Here is a 22,046-nt window from a genome sequence, read left to right on the forward strand (position 1 = left end):
GGAAAGGAAATTTAGGAATATATCTATTAATTGCTTATTATTTGACATATATGACTCGGATGGTTTTATTAGAGTAGGAACACGACCTTCTCGTGGATTCACATGGAATGTCTAGTACACACGAAGCTAGTGGATAGAATTTCACATGTTTTCCAAAAATAAAGCGTTAAGCTTCAATTTATTAGACTATAATTAATCTTCAGATAGCTCCATTTCCCCGCTTTAAACTGTGGCATGTACTTTAAATTAAAAATAAAGTGTTATTAACTGAATGTGTATAATGTTGTATATATATTTTGTAGATTTTAATAAAAGGTTACTATTTATTATTTTAAGTTGGAATATTTTTCAATATAATGACATTTTATGTCACACCTTATTATTATTTTAATTGGTCATAATTCCTATTTTAAATTAATTTTAATATCTCATTTAAACATAATAATTACTCATTATTTTTATTTAATTTTTTTACACATTACTATTATATGATTTTTTTTCTCTATAAATGGATGCTCCCTCTCCTTCCCCAAGTGAGATGTATCATCTATTCTCTTATCTCTTCCTGGGTTATCTATTCGCATATTTTACTATTTGAGTTCTCATGTCTTGATTATTGGGGAGGAGTTTGTTAAATTTTGGAGGACTTGTGCATTAGGCGAATAAATCTTTAAGGATAGTGTGTCTAAAAGATGTCTTAGGCTTAATATGTTCGTCATCCTATTTGTTTGTAAAATGTGTTTGTGAATAATTGGTTCGTGATTTGTGAATAATTTATGATTGATCAAGGATTTAAAAGTCAAGGACAATAAGTTTTAAAATCATATACTTCAGTTATTAATTTTTTTCATAATATTTTTGTTATTATTGATCATAAAAATTTAATTATTTTTGTTATCATAATATTGATCATTAATTTTTTTTTTATTAATGATTATTAACTCATCTTTACTTGTTTACGTACGAGTTCAAAGGGGTGAGAATCGTATTCTCCAATGCTATCGTGGTTCTTCATAAAGTTTCCGATAGTCAGCTGGTGGGATCATCTAGAAGAAATTTAATTTTTAATTAAACAATCCAAGAGGTGAAGCTTTGCATGATCTAATCACAATAACTTTTGTGTTTCTAACTTTCTATCTCAATCTAACATGATTTTGTTGAGGTACACACGCTATACATTTCCCAACACACTATACATGTGGACATAGGATTAGAGGCCATTGAGCATATTTATTTGTTGGATCAACGTTGATTGGTAGCTTTGGATCACCTTCGACGTTGGGCATAGTAAAAAAACACTTTAACATATATTTCATACTTTAATTGAAATCCTGCTTGAATAAATTTTTTCTATAATATTTATAAAAAATAAGAAGATAAAATTTGTTTAGTTTCAACATAATCTAAAATTACTTGTACATTTTAATTTACACAATTCATCATAGCTTCCAAATTTTATCGTCATTTCCTAAAACTTAAAGAACTTAAGTTTATTAACATATATGTTCTAATTAAACAAACAAATTTTGCTGCGAAAAAATAGAAAAAAAAAACATTTTTTAATAAAATAAACAGTTTTCTATTACATTGATATGATTTTTCTAAATTGCTTTTTTTCCTTCTTAAAAGCATTTTTCATCTTTATTGAGAATATTTTTTAAAAAATAATACATTCTTAAAAAATTATTTTTGTAGTTTAAACAAACCAACATTGCATCATGCCTTGCAATAAGCGAAACAATATCTCAAAAATCAACACCATGTTGTTAAGAATAACTCTTTGACACTATTTTGCTTCAGTTAAGTTTGTTTATAATATTGTTAGGATTGACTTTAGTTTTGTATAACCACTTAACACTCATTACCTCCTCTTGATACTTGTCTAACGAGTGGTCAAGATTTATTTTTTCTATACCATCTTTAATGGATAAAGAATAGCTCTCTAACTTTCAACTTCAGCCGCTTAGCATACACCTATGTAGACTTTGTAAGTTAGTTATACCGAGTATTGTTAGATGTAATGACTAGAGAAAACTTAATCAAGAGGGACTGAATTGAATATGTACACTTTTTTGCACTTTGTATGTTTTCTTAATCCAAGTTTGTTTCTTTGGTATTGAGGAGCCCAACCAGATTTCATCGAGCTGATAACTACATCCTTAATATTAAGTTGAATCAAAAGATGAGATGCTTCTTCAATTACCCTTATACTTCTAAACACAATTTTAGGTTCCATTAAGATACAAAGCAAATATCACAATCAAGGAGATGAGGGTTAGAGAAAAGATACTCTACTGCAAAGAAAAACCCTACAACGACGACGATTCTAAATTGTCTTTGAAGTCAACATCGTCGAGAGTCAAGACTTTCGACAACAGTTTCATAAAAAACTATCTTAGAATAGGGTATCATTTCAAGACGGTTTTTAGATAAGAATCATCTTAGAAGGATACCATTCTAATATACACATTTAAGACGGTTTTTCAAGTAACCATCTTCAAATGTCTTATTAAAAAAAAAGAAAAAAGAATACTTTACAAGACCGGACAAAAACAAACTAGATCGTAGTTTACCTCATTTCCTATAATACTTATAGATTCTAGGGATCCCTAGACCTACTTAATGAGGAGCACCAATATGCTTGAAATCAAAACCAAATAATTTGTACTTACATGCGATGATACAAAGTCCCAAATAATAGTAATAATAATAACAATAAAAATAATAAATGAAATGGTTATAAATTATTTATGCAATGAATTGTCATAGATATTATCTAGCCAAGACTATTAGTTGTTAGTTAAAATCATAACAACACAATGCGCATATGTAATGCGTCTAATAAAGTTTATGTTATATAGTTTTTTATTATAATTTTAACATAGCACATAGTTTATGTATTTAAAGATGAGATGCAATTTTTACTCAAAAACAAATTAAAGGATAGTAGCAGCCATTTGGTGTGTATCACTGTTTGTGTGTAGCTTTATTACACCGCGCTTAAGGCAACTCTCTATTTTGCAACTAGATTTTGTATTGTATAATATAATTAAATTTGCTATATCAAGAAAATAATAAATTCAATATATAATAAAACTATAATTTATATAGTATGGATGGAAACTATAATAATTTATATAACAAAAATCAAATCCCTTAGCAACAACCCATTTTGAGTATTCACCATGATACCATGGATTTGGACTGAATTTTCAGAGCACAATTCACAAACTGTTGGCTCAGCTACACCTAGTATGAGGAGAGGCTGCCCTCTAAAGATTGAGTGGAGTAGTTGATGCAAGAGTATGCACAACAGTGAGACTTCCATCTTTTTAATATGAGGAAACAAACATCACTCAGTATTTTTCTCAAATCTCCGAAAGAACTAGATAAGAACAATTGCAGAAGCAAAAAATATGTATGTAGTTGGGGCAATGATTCTATATAAGACAACATAATAATAATAATAATAATAATAATAAATTCAGAGGCAGACTTTCTTGCTGCTATTCCAAAAGGAAAACTTTAACTTTGCGCACAAAATGTATTATTAAGTTTGAGGAGACTTTTTGGTTCAAAACTAATTAGAACAACTCGTATTATAACCAAGGTTTTGAAAAAAGGTCCACCACCATAATTTCAGTTGCAACATGAAGGTTTTTTATTTCTCCATCGATTGCATTTATTTTCAATTTCCAGCCATATCAGTGATCAGGGAACTGTGATCACAATTTAAAACTTGATTATAATTGTGATATTAATATCAGCAAATCTATAGCACAAACCTGATTTCAGCTTCAAATCCAATGGTCCAATCTTGTTTGTAGCACGAAATTCTTGCTTTGATATCATTCTTAATCCCATGTAAGGGAACAAAGGTTTCTTCCAAGAAAGTCTTGGTATACAAAGGAATTGATATTGATCTTAAATTTTGGTCTAAAGGGTAACAAAAAGGAACATGAAAAAGAAAAATATGTACTTGGAACGAGCTCTGGAGGTTTACATAGTGATCAAAGATGCATATGTGAAAACATCAATATAACTCCGGGCAGAGATACCAAAATCCGACATATCATTCAAACACAAGAAAGGTGGAAGAAGGTATACTCATTTTTTTAATTTACATTTCAAATAATTTATGAACCACTTTTGGATGTATTGTTATAAGTAACAAAAGAACAAGTCAGTCATTAAACAAAAAGAACTTGGTTTTAAATATTCAAGAGAAACTCAGAATATTAGAGAATTTATGCTATAGTCATGACTTGAACAAGAGTAGAGACACTCTCCCCAAGAAGGCGAGCATTCAACCATGGCAAATCTTAGATCCAAAACCACCTCTTTCTCTACTTTACCCTCCATATGCTATCCATAGAGGCCAAAATAACTCCTAGAAACAACACAGTAGAAGCAAATTGGCAACATTCATTTACATGGCACAATTAATTAGTACACTCAAATCTAAGATTAATCAAAATTCAGTTCTGAATGTATAGCTATGGAGGGCAATCCAACACAACTAACTAACGGAAACCCATCAACTAAATTTGCATTTGGTACAATTTAGAAGCACTAAGAAGAATGCTCATCAACAGAACAAAAAGGTCAAAGTTGAGGTTGTTGGACCCCACTGGGAATCTGACATATAGATTAACGAGATTTCATCACTGAGAACACGGTGGGGAACATTCAGAATACTTTTTAAGGATTTAGGCATTGATTGAAAAGCAAATGGGGATGTTAACCTGAAACCACAATTACATTTTGCTTCAAGGAACCTTAAAAAAGGAACAAGAACAAATTGAAGTAAAGCAAAGAAGAAGAACAAGATGAAGAGATTGCAGTTACATTTAATCATTGAGATATACAAATAGAGGACATTATCTTTAGACAAGATTAAAACCTATGCACCAAACAATGGCTAAGGAGATTGCAATGAACACCACATTGTGTTGTAAACAAAAATGAAGTTCGTGAATAGGTCCAAATAACAAGCCCCAAACACAATCACGTATAGCTCTTGAGTCTTGCGAGAAATCCATGAAAAATAAGAGTTCCAATCAAGAATGAACATTTGAAAAATAGAATTAAAAAATAGCCTCAATTTTGGGGGGAACCGCGAGAGAGAAAGAATGAAGAGAATCGTGCTTCATCGAGATTTCAAGAGAGAGTCTTTGTCCTTTTTGGATTCCCTGAACTCGTTGCCAAAATGAAGAAATCTTCGCCAGAGAAGCCGTTCTGCATGCTCGGTATGCATGTTGTGCCTTTTGGAGCTGTGGCCGGAGATAGAGTCTATCTTTTCCATTCTACGTGCCATTGTCCTTCGCTGCAGCTCGTCCGTGTCAATGCCCTCGTCGCCCATTGCCTTCAACGACGCTGTGAACATGTAGTTTCTATCGATGGAGACTTCACTGCTGTGATAGAGCCGCAAGACAACAAACCTGAGGGCAGAAGGCAACAGCGGCAACGACCAGTCCTCCTCCTCCCTCGATGGTGGCTTCCAGAGCACTCCCTTTGCGTGGAGCCTCTAGAGGTGGCGCCACTAATGCTCCTCCATACCGTCAACATCTTTCGAGCCGATGAAGAGAGAGAGAGAGAGAGATGGACATAATTCCTTTTCCATACGATGCATGAAAAAAGAAATAGACAACGACGGTTCAAGTGCAAAATCATCGTTGAACGCAATCAGTAAAGACAGTTTTACAAAACCGTCTTGAAATGGTAGTTTCTAAGATGGTTTTTAAAAACCATCTGTTGAAATATGACTGTCTTAAATACGACGACAGTTTTTTTAGAACCGTTTTAGAAGGTGTCAGCAAACTCAAATGCACATGCAAACCTCTTGAAAATCTACAGGAAAAACTACTTTTCATCATGCAAACTTGAGTAACCCACTCAAGACACTCAAGAAACAAAATTACAAAAATAATTTATGGAAAGAATGCACCTAATTAGATTAGTGAGAGAAAGTTAAAGCACTTCCTATATTAAATCAGTTTGTCTTCATGATTCCATGACAAAGATCCAATGATTCTTTGGGTAAGAAAGATTTTGCATCAATGGATTAAAAGGGTGTTGACACTCTGGGTTTCTAGCTTCCTCTCAGAGAAAAATGAAGTGAAAAGTGTATGAAAGTTTTGAACACAACTAATTATATTGTCATTGAATTAACTTCAGACCAATATAATTGATTATTTACTTGCAATAATCAATTGAGTGAGAGTCATTCTCAAATCTGAGAAATAGAAGCCTCAACATAATTGATTATATCAACCAAATAATCACAGCATATAAGTTTCCTGAATAACACAACTAATTTTGAATTTTCAGTTTTGTTTTTTTAGTTTCAAATTGGAAAAAGTTGTTGCAAAAATCAAAATCATTGTGGCACACCAACTGTAGGGATTTTCAAAAAAAATCACATGATCTACTCAACTCCATGTTTTTTATGTAAAAAGCAGAAAATTCATCTTCATTGCCCCCTTCTTATCCCCACACATAGACAAAACCAAGCCTTGTTCCAAAACTTTTTTTGTTAAAAATAGCCCCAAATTTTCTATTCTATTTCCTTTACCATTTCAACAACACACATGTTTTATTTTCTTCCACACTCAAATTCAACAAATTTCACAAAACTTATCAAGCTAAAATTGGGACCTCGCTGGTGAATTTAAAATCCTCAAATCCAATGAGAGCAAGTGGCGAAGGCCAGCAACGACTAGCGGGTGTGCAACGATGACTGATGTAGATCAAATGAGAACAAGCATCAGAGAGAGAGAGGTCGTAGAGAGATAGAAAGCTGTCCAGAATCGAGAGAGATAGCGCAACACGAAGGGGTGTGGGTAAAACTAACAACAAAACCTCACAAACCAATTTATATTGTCTTATAGATAAGGGTAAAACTATTTTGAAAACAATTAAAAAACCAACTCAGCTCAAATTTTGCTAAACATGTTTCCATTTTGAAACCGAAAACAAAAAATCAAAAACTCACAATCACCCCAAACGAGACCTTAAGTATTTCTTAACAAAGTTTTGAATGGTTTCATTTCTTACCAGAATATAACCATGACTCAATACTATGATAACTATATGAGCAAGTTGAAATGTATTTCCTAGTCTATGATGCATGATCACACACGTTCTAGTACAGTTAGGCGTTAAACAAACACCCTACATACAAACCTAAGTTATACATGCACAAAACAAAACTTTAATTTGCAACACGCACAAACCTTTTCCATGGCTCTGGCTATAAGTATGGTTGCATTCATTTCACTTGCTATTTTTAAACGTTGTTGGTATGTCAAACAACTCTCCAATAGGACAGTTATGATAGATGTTTATCACTATGGAGCTTATTACAAACATATAAAACTCATCATCAACATTAACTATTACAAACAGAGAAGTCATTCTTCATGTTCTGCAAATATAGAATAAATAACTTTCAAGGTTTGCACTAAAAAATCAATGTCAACAATCATAATTTTCTCTATCATCTTAATTTAGAATTTCCTCTTGTAAATTATCATCTTAATTGAGCCTCTTGCTTGACATCCTTGCCAATTCCAGTTTGGAAACTCATCAGATTTCTTGACATTCTTGCCAATTCCAGTTTGGAAACTCATCAAATTTCACACATCTACCAACAAAATTTATTTTGGTCTCCAAATTGTATATCTTGTATCCTTAGGAGATATTATTATAACCCCCAAAAAATGTCAACTTATGGCTTATGATCCAATTTGTCTCCTTTCACATCTAGAGCATTAGTATAACAAACGGTTTCGTCTACCGTGAAATATCAAATTAAGTGTCGCACCAATGCAACATAATTATCAGCCGTTAGATTTATTATTAAAAAATTTCAATGATTCAGATTAAAATTAAATATTTTTTAACAAATAAAATAAATAAAAAAATGACAACATGGTCCCATCTTCTTCACCCCACCCCACCAACTGACCAAAGGATCCACACACTGATTCATGACCACCATTATATTTAGTCACAACTAACTCTCTTCACCCTCTTCGTCAACATTCTCTTTCCAACAAGTACTCTCCAACAAAACATTATAAAAATTACGAAAAGGAAATTTGTGCCTCCAAACTTGGATATGAAAACTAACCAAGATGAACAATTCATAATCTATGAGTTTACAAATTAAGGAATGGGTGATCTACATCTAATCTCAAATTAAAAGCTAAAACAAAATAAATTAAAATTTCAAGGAAATTTATGCCTCCAAACTTCGGGATTAATGAATGCACAAGATAAATCCTTCACAGTCTAGAAGTGTGCAAATTAAGCAAAAAGCCTAATCCATAAGATAGAATATTGTAGCAATACAATAGAATACAAGAAAAAATATGAAAATGAGAAAAAATAAATAAAACAAAAGAAGCTTGAGAAAAGAAAGGAAGTTCCCATCGCACCCCTTCAAATCCACCACTTCTCTTCATTTCATCATGGATGCTCAGAGTCTATGAACTCATGGGTGTAAGTATGCATTACACTTTTTTGCATTCTCAATTCACGAAATCCACTACTCCTAATTGACAATTCTTTTTTTTGTTGTCACGGGCTGAATTTTTTCAGCATGCAACTTGATGAAGGAAGAGAGAAAACGATACAAGGAAGTGAGTTGGGATGATAAAGAAGTGTGTGAATTCTACATGGTGCGCTTGTGCTCTCACGATCACTTTGTCAACACATGCAGTGATCTATCTTGGTGTCATCATCATCCATTGTTGTAGATCTAGCTTCTACCATATGCTATAGTCAAGGTCCTCAATGGTAGCGGCATCGCCGCGGTTCTGCGGATCGAATGATGTGTAAAATAATGTTTCACAAGGACAAGTGTACCCTACAGAATAGTATTGTAGACTCGAAAGTCCAGATATCATACCCTAGAGACCAATTGTGCTCCTAAATAATTCGAATTACATGAACTAAATAATTTTGGGTGTTTTATCTTGTGTTGAAGTTGGTTCAACAATTGTGTTAAAGAAATATAAATTAAACTAAGCAATAGTTTCTAAGAAAGAAATGTATGAATAAAGATAAGTTTGGATTATGATTTCGCATGTACCTATTTTCCCCGATTCCAATTTTAATTAAGAACCCTATATTAATGATTAATCACCAATTGCCTCTTTAGTTAATCGTCAGCTTGTGGTCAAGGTCTAAAAATACTCTTCCCCCTAAATTAATTCTTAATTGGCCATTTGGGATTTAATTTAGGATTAAGGATAACTAAAAGATACTTTTGTAAAAAGGAGATTCATGCCACCGGTTTGATCATGCAAGTTTTATGAACCTTATTACTTTGCAGGTCAATTAATCATGAATAGATGATCACTAACACGTAATTAAATATTAATTAGAGTTATCAATTCCAATGTAAAAGAGGTAACAGTAAAACAACATGATTAACTAAATAACATCGAAGAACTAAATTGAATATGGAATCAGAGTACAAGGGTACATCATAATTTAAGCTCTAGAGGTTTAGCCAATCATGTTTACAATATAGCCAAACACCATACAAAATAATATTGAGAATGAAAGAGATCAAAAACCCTTACAGATTAGAACCCCAATTATTTCTAGTGCAGCTTTAAGACTCAGAAACCCTTGTTGTTCAAAAATAAGTAAAAGCTAACCTAAAAATGCCTCTCATTTTCTATTTATACTAATGAAAATTAAAAAGCAGTGCAGAGGTCAGCATGGTCGTGCTCAAATGTGTTCTGATTTTTGGCTCTAGAACAACATAGGTCTTACTATCAATTAGCATGACTGTGCTTGGATGTGTGATACTGATGAAGAGTTTTCTTGGAAAATTAGCATGGTCATGTTGGAATAGCATGGCGTGCAAATATAGCACAGACTGTGCTGCAATCAGCATGAGCATTTTTCTCATAAGATTGTATGCATGCCCCTGTATTTCCTTGCCATTGCACAAAGGAGTATAGGACATTTTGCTCATAAGATTTCAATCAAGATTAACTATGGAGCAGCATATCATGCACAACCTTCTCTCTATAGAACCCCACACCTCTAAAACTATTGTCATTTCTCCAATTTGAAATAACCCATGGGGTTGCACACCAAAGAATCTTCCACCTTCTATTCCCTATATATCCCCGAACTTGATGGTAGCACATGTTGATGAAAATATTGTTGTAGAAGCCTCGAGAAGATAGAATGTATGTCGAACCATAAGTAGCATGAGAGCCAAATACCCTGCACTATTTGACATTGAAACATGACAAGAGACTCTTCAATAATACCACAGAAAAGGGCACATAAAATCATAATTTTGCACCACAATGTTCCTCCTTTTAAATTTTTTTTGCATTAGGTAACGTGTTCCTAAATGCCAAATATGCATATTTGACCGTGTAGCTTCCAGAACTCTCAACCTTCCAAATCCATTTGTTTACTTCTCCCCTATACCTCCTCCTATTGGACACAAAATTGACAAAGTCCTCCACAAAAGGTAATTCCCAACTAAACCACTCCCTTCTCCATATGAATTCACACTCCCACACGTTTCCTTGCCACTTCCCCATAGTTGAGATGCACTCCTCCTTTTGGTTTGAATTCAAATAAATTATAGGATAGACATGTATTAATGATATATTGCAAGATATTGATGAGTGATTAGCGAGAAAAATGCAACATATGTTTTGCAAGGGATATGAGGGAAGTTGACTAGTGATTAACGAGGTGATGGCAAAGGATTATTGCGAGGGATTGGCAAGGAATTAATATAACAATAATTTGCTACTACATAGCAACAAAGTAGTAAAGGATATCTTGTGAGAGATTTGGGAGGCATTAGCGAGGGAATTTAGTAAGGGACAAAGGTCACTTCCTTTGTGAAAGAATAGCAAGGGCTGGTTGCGACAAATTAGCAACGAAAAGGGAGAGGGAATTGGCAAGGGAGCATTGAGGGATTTTGTCCATTTCCAATTAGCAAGTTGGTTTTCGCGAGGGAATTTTTCCCCACTAATCCCTAACTGAACCATTTAGCGACAGAATTGTGAGGGAACATTCTGACTTTTTTACCAAACTAGATGATTTTGTAAAACTATATACAAAACTAGGTGATTTTGAAATTATTGACCAAAGATGGGTGATTTTGACTCTTGACATCAGTTGTAGTTTTAACATTTCTACATCGGTTAAAACTAAAACCGATGTTAAAAGTCAAAATCACTCATCTTTAATCAATGGTTTTCTAAACCGCCTAGTTTGGTAAAAAAAGTCGAACGTTTCTCGCTAATTCGGGATTTTCTTGTAGTGCTGCGAAATTAAATGCAACAAACACATCTAATTTTTTCCTTAGAAAAAAAAAATCTTATCCTTGTATAAATGCTTTTTAAAAAATATCTTGACTTATTTTCTTAAATTAGTTTCCTTACTCAATAATAAAAGAAAAATTTAAGTCTATGTACTAATAACCTAAAAATGACAAAAGACTCCAAGACTATAAATATTATTTTAAAAAAAGAAAAACCCTAAAAAGGCATGTGTTTGCGTGTTTCAGTATCTAATGATATGAGTAACAAGCTAAAGGATCTAAGTTTGTTCACTATTAGTTTGTAAATTAAGGAAACATCCATTTTAGTGCCCTCCCCTCCCCCGACCCAAAGACATAAGATTAATTTGGCTTTCCAAAACAGTTGACATTTATTTAGTCTATAAAGTTTCCAAAGTGACTACAATCTAACCATAAACAAGTTCACATCAAATTATATCACATTTGTGAGCCTAATTAATGTAGTTAATATTAGCCTATAGATAATATTCATGCATTTGAGGTTGACACAATCGTATAAGGTCTATATGTGTTTACATTTGAGGAAATGATATATTTAGTAGGAGAACTCGTATTCAATTTCCTCTTTACAAATTTTCCTGGACTAACAACAATCACACACTGTAAACAAAAATAATTTCTGACTCATTAGGTTGGAAGACACCCATAATCTATAACCTAGAAAAAAAAAAATATTCATGCGTTTCTTTCTTATAATTAGTTCGCCTTATTTCTTCATTTAGTATTATTAATTCTACTAGGAAAACAAATAGATAAACATAACCTATTGTATGTTATATACACAGAATATAATACTCATCAAAATAATACCTATTGTATTTGTTTGTTTCTCAAAATCAAGTACTCCGTCAAAGGTATTTTTAAGATTCGTGTACAAAAACCTTACTTTAATAATACCTTTTATGATTTAATGATAAAATTCATATATATGAATTTTTTAATAATTTTGCGAACACCAATTAATGCTAAAAACTGATATAAGTGATTAAAAATAGAAAAAAATTGAAAAAAAGATAAGTATAATGCTTTTACATTTAAACTATAATCTAATGAGAAAAAAAATTATACACTTAAGGTGTAAAACAATTTTTAAATAAATTATTACATTTTATTTATATATATTATAAATTTGATTATTTTGATCCTATCAAGAAATCTAACTCGATTGATCAAGCAGGAGAATATGTGAGTCATTATAAATTTTAATATTATTTGTTATTCCTACCGTTAAAAAAAAATATGTTGGTCATCCAAAAAAGTTTATCAAGCTCGGCCATTGGGTAGAGGGCAGATTTTCATTCAACATGATAAGTGAAAGAAAGTTACTATCCATGCTAATTCAATCGTTAAATCACAAGTTCTTATTGAATAGATTAACTATACAATGTTTTAAAAAGTTATAAAATTATTGGATGCTTCATTTTTAATTTGATATATAATATACTTTTTAGAGTATAAGTAATGCGCCGACTATGAGATTGCATAATTATAAGTATCTAATTGTTCTAAAATTTAACATATATCATTATTGAAAGAACATTAAAATATTAAACAAATAATAAAATTATATATATATATATATATATATATATATATATTAGTATGTTAATAAGTTAAACTTCTAAACTTTTCATTTTAATAAATTTAGTTCAGTTATATTAATGTAATTTAACATTTAAATTTAAAAAAAAAAAAGATAACTCCTCTCTGTCCTAATCTCTCATGTCTTCGAATTTCGAATATTCATTTTCTTTTGGTCACTGCTGACATTGACCATGTCAAATATCATTCTCACATAATTATGCGTTGATTTATGAATCCAGTTTGAAAACACATCAAAGGAAACGGGAGACTCAATATATATAAGAGATTGTTAATATACATATACAGAGAGGATGTTTCATATATGAATGATTCTCTTAATTGAAGTAAGAATGAGAATGATGATTTTTATGTATTAAATTAAAATAAAATGTTAAGATTAAAATATTTTAAAAATTTTAAATTAAAATCTTGTTTAATCGTAAGGTCTCTATATAACGTAAGGAGAGGGGGAAATGGATCAACTGAAGCTAATAAGTTATACTCAAATAAATAGGGGGGGGGGGGGAAGATGCCACCAAAAATTATTGGGTCTAACACCCAAATTTTCTCTTATTGTAGTTTATCTTAAGACCAGAGATCAATTCAAAGCTTTTCAGGATACACTTTAGAATTTTCCCCTTATCTTCTCCATATGCAATGGCCACCTTCATGATTTGAAATCAAATAGAGATTGGTTGGTGGTGCTTTCTCTTGTGTCCAGCAAACTCTTTGGAAGAACATGAAAATTTTAGATTTTAAAATATATAATATTTAAGTGATTTTTTTTTTTGCTTTTTTATATTTACAAAAAAATTATTTATTGATTGAAATTCAAATTGAGGTCTATTTAATAACCTTCTCATGTGTAGAGATATTCATTTTAGTAAACATGTTTGTCACATGTGTTTCTACTTGATTAATTTATAATATGTAATTTCTATTTTTTAATGTGTTGATTAATAACAATGAAAATTTTATTTTTTTTTATAGTTTTTAATTTTAATATACTTACAACAAGCAATATTAATATCATTAGAAACCCTCAATGAAAGACTGATTGAATTTTTTCGAAAAATATCATTTTTGTAGATATTTATTACAATTAATATATTTTTTCTATGATCAATTAATGTTGTATGATTATGTTAAGAAAAAAAAATACTTATGTTACAAAATATAACAATTAGTATGTTTTTCTCTCGCAAGTAGAAGATACTGCTAATAAACACCTTTAGCAACTCATGTAACAAAATTACTAATGAAATATGAATTGTCTATTAAAGAATAAAAGATTAATTATTTTATTTTAAATAATATTTAATTTTAATAGTTTTCATATAATTAATTTTTATTTATATTTACATATTATTCAAAATATTATTATAAATTTTAAATATCATAAATTAATTAAATCATACAAGTGAAGGAAATTTACTATTTTGGCTTTTGATTTCTAATAAATATTTCATTTTTCTCTTCGGTCTCTAATGAATTTTTGGTTTACGCTGAGTCGTTACTAAAATAACAATTTTATATTTTATTTTTGATATTTTGTTTTAGTCTCTCATAAATTAGTTAATTTGTATTTACTCCATAATAAAATAATAATTTTTTTTTAGTGTCGACTAATAACAAATAATTTTTTTTATTAAGGAGTAAATACAAAATTTACTAATTTATTAGGAACTAAGAATAAGTGTTAAGGGTCAAAATAAAATTATTTTTTTCATTAAGAACTCAACGCAAAATACAAATTTATTAAAGAGTAAACGCAAAATCAGATATTTATCAGGAATCAAAAATATATTTAAGCCTACTATTTTTACTCACAGTCATTTAAAAATAGCTCTCCCACTAGATATATTCCTTACAACATTTTTAATATTATTTAAAATTATTTATTTCCCAATTATTAATAATTTAAATAATTGAAACAAAATATAGAATTTCAATTTGAAAATTTTTAGTTATTGAGGGGCATAAACAACGTAATCCTTAATGATTTTCTTTATTATTGTTATTTGTATATAAAAATTTATTTTGGTGAATAGCTCTAGTTTAGTATTTTCCTTTTCTTTAAATATTTAACGAGAAATTTATATAAACAGGAAATAATGTAAACAGTGACTATGGTCTATTCTTGTCTGCTTACATGAGTTGAAATCTCACTATATTCTTAGTTGTCATGGACTCATCGCGAAGATGGGATAATGCAGTGTGTTTTAGCATAAATGATAGGAGGTTTGCACTGCAAACTTTTAGTTTCTAGTTAATTATTTTCTTGGTGCAAATTATGTCTTCGTAGCAAGAACTCCATTCTTTGGATTATGTTTCTAGTTAATTATTTTCTTCCGCAAATTACGTCTGCGAACTCTTAGAGTTTTTCCGGAAAAATAGACATTCCTTGGATTCTTATTTTTGGTGGCATTACTATGAGCAAGAACTCCATTCTCTGGTATTTTAGGCAAAAAAAAAACCATTTGATTAGTGTACCGTCCAGATATGTCTTGACTAAGCATGATGTGGCCCTTTATGAAGCTCCATCTGTGTTCAGAGCTTCAAGGACTGTGTACCATGGCACTCGGATATAACTCAGTCAATCCTGATGTGCCCCCCTATCAGGCTCCATTGCCTCTGTTGAGTGAACAGCTTGGGCCTTTGCATCATCTGGATATAGAATCCAACATGTTGTACTCAACCTCAACCCATCCCGTTGCACATTCACTTCTCTACCCCTCCAGCCTGATAAATGTTTCTGCCCTATTAAAAAAACAAATTGACCTCTAATTCCATATGAACAATAGGTTGATTTTCAACAATATCCCTAAGTCAATCAAACCAATACCTCCCACCAATTGATATCAGGACTGGTCACAATTTAAGATCCCATTAAATTTTCCATCAATATACCACCAGTTTAACCCCATCACATGGAACCTTCACCCTTTAGACTCAGGCTAGGCTAGTCCAAGCTCCCTTTCTGGGCTAATACGGTCAATGAGAGTTGTATGCATCATTATCAATTCCTGAATACAGATGCAGAGCATTTCACCCCAAAACTGGTATAGTAGGATAGTAGATAGTGGAATAACCACTATTATGAAATTTATAGATATAAATTAAGTAATTTATATTACATTATATGCTTAATCATATTAAAAATTTACACAAATAGTTTCTTTTAATTTTTTTTTGTCAGCAAACATAGATATGATATATTAATAATGAGTACCAGTGGTACTGAAGTTACAAATTTTAGGGGCCAGCTGGTTCCTATGATTATTAGTAGGAACAAAGCCAGCACCATAGCACCCTGCTACCTAACCCATGCTACAAAAGTCCAGCCCCCACACTCCCAAGCTAAGTACAGAAACCTAGTGTTACATTGGAAGACCATTGATTAAAGTGAAGTGTAAAATCTTTCTCGTTGGACTTGAGCCATGACCAAAGTAAAAGCAGAGCATCATCCAAATGCTAGCTGTAATTTGTAGATGCCAAGATATGATGTTGTGATATCAGATTCAATAAAGGAAAGCAAAATCTAAGTACATGTCAAATGAAACAGGGCAAGGGCATAGAGATTCCATCCAAATGCTAGGACAATAATTTCTACAATACAAATCAGATCATATTGGAACATTTCCATTTCAAAATTTACACTAATTTTTTTTTGGAGCCATTTCTTAATTATATATTCCTGTCTTGCAATGATGATTTCAGCTTTATATAGCTAGAAAGAATATGATGTAGTGAAGACCTTCTTCCATGATTTGAGCTTTATATATGACTGTTGGAACTCTGTCTTCACTGCTTTCTTTAGTTAATGCCTTGCAATTTAATTCTGTATCATATCAAGTTGATTGCCACAAATTATTTTCTACATATTACACAAATGTTTGTCATAGAAGCGGTTGATTGACCAAAGTGTTATTATTTTTCAGGCTGAATCAGGCACCAAAGAATCACCAAAGAACTCCTTTCATTATTTGCAGGTGTGTTTATTGTTTCTAGTAATAGTTTAAAATATGTTTTTGAAATTCCACAAATCACAAACATGTATGATGCCTGAAAACATGTATTCGTTTAATGCCTTCATATTCATGCCGTGTAATTGTTCTTTTGAGCTGTCTAGTATGATGTTTATTATGTCTTTTTGTGCCAATATCATACAATTACGAGAGTACCATAGGTACTATAGGAACAAGTATAAATTAACCCCAATTGTGGTTGAATTTGAGGATGGTATTGTGGACCAGCTACACCCCATAACTTAAGTACATGTATGCTGCACCTCTTGGAAGAGGTGTCAGCATTTACCCTTCCTTTGTTGTTTTTTTTGCAAGGCAAAAATCAAATATATTATGTATAAAATTCAGTACTAGGTGTACTGAAATATTTTACAATAAATCTCTTCATCTCCGCCTTTTTATGTCCTTACCCGACCACCCCCAGAACATGTATTGCAAGGTGTTCAAATTTCTCGAGTCCCGTTGCATGCACACCATGTCATTGACCGCTGGAAGATGGCTAATGGAGTTGTCGTTCATGAGACAACCTGGTCTTGACCTCCACATGCAACTGCTACATATGGATGGTGTAGTCCCTGGTGTAGTCCTTCTCTGCACATTTTAACCAAGACCAAGTGTGGAACAAGGTATCATCGATAACCTTTTCAGGATCAAACGGATGGTTCTTGAAAATCATAGCATTTCTATGATGCCAGACGAAGAAGGATAGAGCTAACCACATAAATTTCCATCTGTTGTTTATACTAGCTTTGCTGTTCCATTGAGTGAATTGCAAAAAGTGGTTCTTTGGGTCTGTGGAAAAAGGACCCACTCTATTAACCCATCTCACAGCCTCCCACCAAAGTCTCCTTGTCATTGTACAGTTGCAAAAAAGATGTATATGACCAGAATCAATCTCCTCTACAAAGTCAGCTGCCATTTGTATTTCATAGTCAAAAAAGTCCCTTCTCTAAGATAACTTCCATTCCCATCTGCCCTCCACAAATTCTCCCATAGAATTAATTAGAGAATTCTACTGTTTACTTATTACATATAATTGGGGATACTTTCCTTGGATATTACAGTTGTCCTGCAGCCATAAATCGTTCCGCAAACTAATATTGGACCCCGTACCCACCCTCCACTTTAAATTATCATTAAAGCAGTTATTGTGTTGCTGCTGAAAGATACTCTTTAAATCCTGCCACCATTGGGAAGTGAAATTTCTTCTACCACCAGAAATCAGCTACTTTGACATAGATTATTTTTCCCAAATTCAGCTGATTTGATTTTATAAATCTTTAAAAAATGATGTTGAAATTCAATTGCACCACTTTCGTCATTAAATTTCGATGTTTTCGTTTGTGCAGTTTTTCTTGATTTTTTCTTATAAGCATTGGTAATAGAGGCCAACAAACTGAAAAATGCCGAATCCCTTGAAACAGCCATGCACCATTTTACTTGTTAGCATTGCTGGTCCAACTAACTGCAATTGCTAATGTGTTTTCCACTGCAGCGTTTTGTATAAAAGGTGCAGTTCTGGTGTGTTTTCTACTGCAATTGGTGCTCTATGCTTGTGATGCATGTCAAGTAACCCCTAAGCCACTAACGTTTGACATAGAAGGTGTAACATGGATCGAAGTTGGATGAACGCATCACGTATAATTGAAGAGTACGAGAATGGTGTTGAAGAGTTTTTGCTGTTTGCTCAAAGTAAAGCGCAACCTATGTGGGGAAATTTTTTTTGTCCATGTGTGAAGTGTGGAAATGGGAGGCGCCAAACAATTGATGACATAAGAACTCATCTTATTTGTGAGGGAATAATTCGTAGCTACACAAAGTGGATATGGCATGGGGAATCCCTTGATACAGCTGACATGTCATAGGCTGACGATGTTACTACAGACAGCGGAAATCCTATAGAAGAAATGATTCGCGATCTTGGGCAAGAGGGGTTTGAAGAGGCACATGCAGCATTGTATGACAACATAGAAGTTGATTCAAAAATGCCTTTGTATTCCGGCTGCATATCTTTCACAAAATTGTCAGCTGTGTTAGCTCTGGTTAACTTGAAGGCTCGATTTGGGTGGAGTGACAAGAGTTTTAGTGAGTTGCTGATGTTGTTGACAAACATGCTTCCTGCTGATAACGTCTTGCCAAAGAATCACTACCAAGCAAAGAAGATTTTATGTCCAGTTGGGATGCAGTACGAAAAAATTCATGCATGTTGTAATGACTGCATTTTGTACAGAGATGATTTTGCTGAACTAGATTACTGCCCTGTGTGTGGGGTTTCTCGGTACAGACCGACCAACGGAGATTCTACTGTACTAGTCTCAGACGCCGACCGCCGTCCAGCAAAGGTGTGTTGGTATCTCCCAATAATACCAAGGTTTAAGCGGTTGTTTGCTAATGGGGAAGATGCAAAGAACCTTATATGGCATGCAAATACCAGAAAATCAGATGGATTGATGCGACATCCTGCAGATAGCCCGCAATGGAAGGCAATTGATCGTTTGTATCCTGAATTTGGGGTCGAGCCTAGAAATTTAAGGCTTGGTCTTGCAACGGACGGAATGAACCCATTTGGAACCTTAACTACTAACCATAGCTCGTGGCCCGTTTTGCTGTTCATTTATAATCTCCCTCCGTGGTTGTGCATGAAGCGAAAGTATGTTATGCTGAGTATGATGATAGTTGGTCCAAGACAACCAGGTAATGATATTGACGTATATCTAAGACCGTTAATTGACGATTTGCGAAAATTGTGGGATGAAGGGGTTGATGTATGGGACGCAAATTTGCAGCATGCTTTCAAGTTGCGTGCAATGGTTTTTTGTACCATCAATGACTTTCCAGCCTACGGAAATTTAAGTGGATATAGTGTCAAAGGACATCACGCATGTCCTATATGTGAGCAGAATACAAGTTTCCGCCAACTTAAACATGGAAAGAAGACTGTGTATACTAGGCATCGAAGATTTCTCAAACAGTATCATCCGTATCGACGATTGAAGAAGGCATTCGATGGAAGTCAAGAACATGAAACCGCGCCAAATCCATTAACTGGCGATGAAGTATATCAGCAGGTCAAGGATGTCGTAAATATGTTCGGCAAGTCCCAAAAAAAACCATCATCCACTTCAAACATGTGGAAAAAGAAGTCTATTTTCTTTGATCTTCCGTACTGGTCCGATCATGATGTTAGGCATTGTATAGACGTCATGCATGTCGAGAAAAATGTTTGTGATTCTTTAATTGGGACCCTCCTAAACATTAAAGGCAAGACAAAGGATGGTTTCAAGTGTCGTCAAGACTTGGTTGACATGGGTATACGTCAGGTGTTGCATCCTATCTCAAAAGGTAACAGGACATATCTGCCCCCAGCCTGTTACACAATGTCAACAGCTGAAAAGAGAAGTTTTTGTGAATGCTTGCATAATATCAAAGTCCCACAAGGCTACTCTTCAAACATCAAGAGTCTTGTGTCTGTGAATGAGCTTAAGTTGGTTGGCTTGAAATCACATGATTGTCATGTGTTAATGCAACAACTTTTGCCTGTTGCAATCCGCGGAACATTGCCTGAGAAGGTCCGTGTTGCAATCAGTCGCTTGTGTTTCATTTTTAATGCTATATGTGCCAAGGTCATTGACCCTAAACAGTTGGATGCTTTCGAAGATGAGGTTGTCGTTGTCCTTTGTCAAATGGAGATGTTTTTCCCTCCTTCATTTTTTGACATTATGGTACACTTAGTTGTTCATCTGGTAAGGGAAATAAGGTGTTGTGGTCCTACGTATTTTAGATGGATGTATCCAGTTGAGCGGTACATGAAGGTCTTAAAGGGTTATACGAAGAATCGACATTGACCAGAGGCCTCAATAGTGGAAAGATACGTTGCTGAAGAATGCATTGAGTTTGCCTCACAGTACATTGACTCATTGAAACCTGTCGGTGTTCCTGCATCCCGGCATGACCAGCCAATAGCCGGCAAGGGTACTCGTGGATACAATGTTGTGACAATGACTAGACATGACGTGTCACAAGCACATTTGTATATATTAAACAACACAACAGAGGTGTTTCCGTACATAGAGGCTCACAAAAAACATGTTAGAGATAGTCACCCCAAAATGAACATGATGAGGGTATTGCAAGAGCACAACAAAACTTTCATAAATTGGTTTAGACAAACAATACTTGCTGATAAAAGTGTTTCCAGACGACTGACATTGTTAGCCATTGGCCCAAATTTGAATGTCCCTACATGGAAGGGGTATGACATTAACAATTATTCATTCTACACAAAGTCCCAAGATGATAAAAGTTCGGTACAAAACAGTGGGGTCTGTGTTGATGCTGCTTCGGAGCACTTTTCCAGTACATCGAATAACAACCCCATTCGAGCATCCATGTCTTACTTTGGTGTCATTCAAGAAATTTGGGAGGTTGATTATACATCATTTAGAGTGCCTGTTTTTAAGTGTCAGTGGGTGAACGGGACAACGGGTGTGTTTCAAGATCCATTGGGATTTACTTTGGTAGACCTTAGTAAGGTGGCATATATAGACGAACCTTTCATTATGGCAGCACAAGCCAGACAAGTTTTCTATGTACAAGATCCATGTAATTCAAGTTTGTCTGTGGCTTTGCAAGGAAGACCAAGTGGAATGAATTACCATAATGATGAGTCAACCCTTGACATTGGTCAAATGTCTGGTTTTTCAAAACAATTGCCTTCAATGAATGAAGCTGATGAAGTGGATGATGGACATGCAAATCGTGTAGATCATGATGAAGGTCTATGGGAAAACATCCCTACAGGCTGAGTGCGAAAGTAATGCTTTGTTTAATGTGTAAATATAATGATTATGTTAGTTTTACGCCTTTGCTTTTGTTAATGTCTAAATGTAATCGTTAATATTAATTGTGTATTTTATTTACAGGATCATGGCCACAGATCCGACGTCTCCTCCACAGTTCGATGGTCAATCAGAGGCGACTTCCAAGAGGAGTAGAACAACGACACGGCTGAGAACATTGACATTAAGAACCGTGGATCAGCCCAGACCGGCTGTTTATGTGGATACCGCTACCGGGAGAGC

At 33.4% G+C, this 22,046-nt stretch overlaps 2 protein-coding genes across 2 annotated transcripts; one reads left to right on the forward strand and one right to left on the reverse strand.

Moving 5' to 3' along the window:
* Positions 1-17,518: 17,518 nt before the first annotated feature.
* Positions 17,519-17,884, reverse strand: LOC114383866. Its single transcript, XM_028343589.1, has one exon. It carries the CDS (start codon positions 17,882-17,884, stop codon positions 17,519-17,521), a length of 366 nt encoding a protein of 121 aa, XP_028199390.1.
* A 691-nt stretch (positions 17,885-18,575) lies between these two features.
* LOC114383867 lies at positions 18,576-21,770 on the forward strand. The gene is made up of 3 exons (XM_028343590.1): positions 18,576-18,657; positions 18,850-20,687; positions 20,871-21,770. Exons 1-3 carry the CDS (start codon positions 18,576-18,578, stop codon positions 21,768-21,770), a joined length of 2,820 nt encoding a protein of 939 aa, XP_028199391.1.
* Positions 21,771-22,046: the final 276 nt, after the last annotated feature.

This window comes from Glycine soja, chromosome 14 (genome assembly GCF_004193775.1).
Source record: "Glycine soja cultivar W05 chromosome 14, ASM419377v2, whole genome shotgun sequence".
In the NCBI taxonomy this organism is placed as follows: Eukaryota; Viridiplantae; Streptophyta; class Magnoliopsida; order Fabales; family Fabaceae; genus Glycine; species Glycine soja.

Excerpts from the sequence above, each read along its gene's own strand:
- LOC114383866 (XM_028343589.1), bottom strand. The coding sequence starts at position 17,884 with ATGGCAGCTGACTTTGTAGAGGAGATTGATTCTGGTCATATACATCTT.
- LOC114383867 (XM_028343590.1), top strand. The coding sequence starts at position 18,576 with ATGGATCGAAGTTGGATGAACGCATCACGTATAATTGAAGAGTACGAG. Across the intron at positions 18,658-18,849 it reads GTTTTTGCTGTTTGCTCAAA|ACAGCGGAAATCCTATAGAA; the intron begins GTAAAGCGCAAC and ends ATGTTACTACAG. Across the intron at positions 20,688-20,870 it reads CTTCATTTTTTGACATTATG|TACATTGACTCATTGAAACC; the intron begins GTACACTTAGTT and ends TTTGCCTCACAG.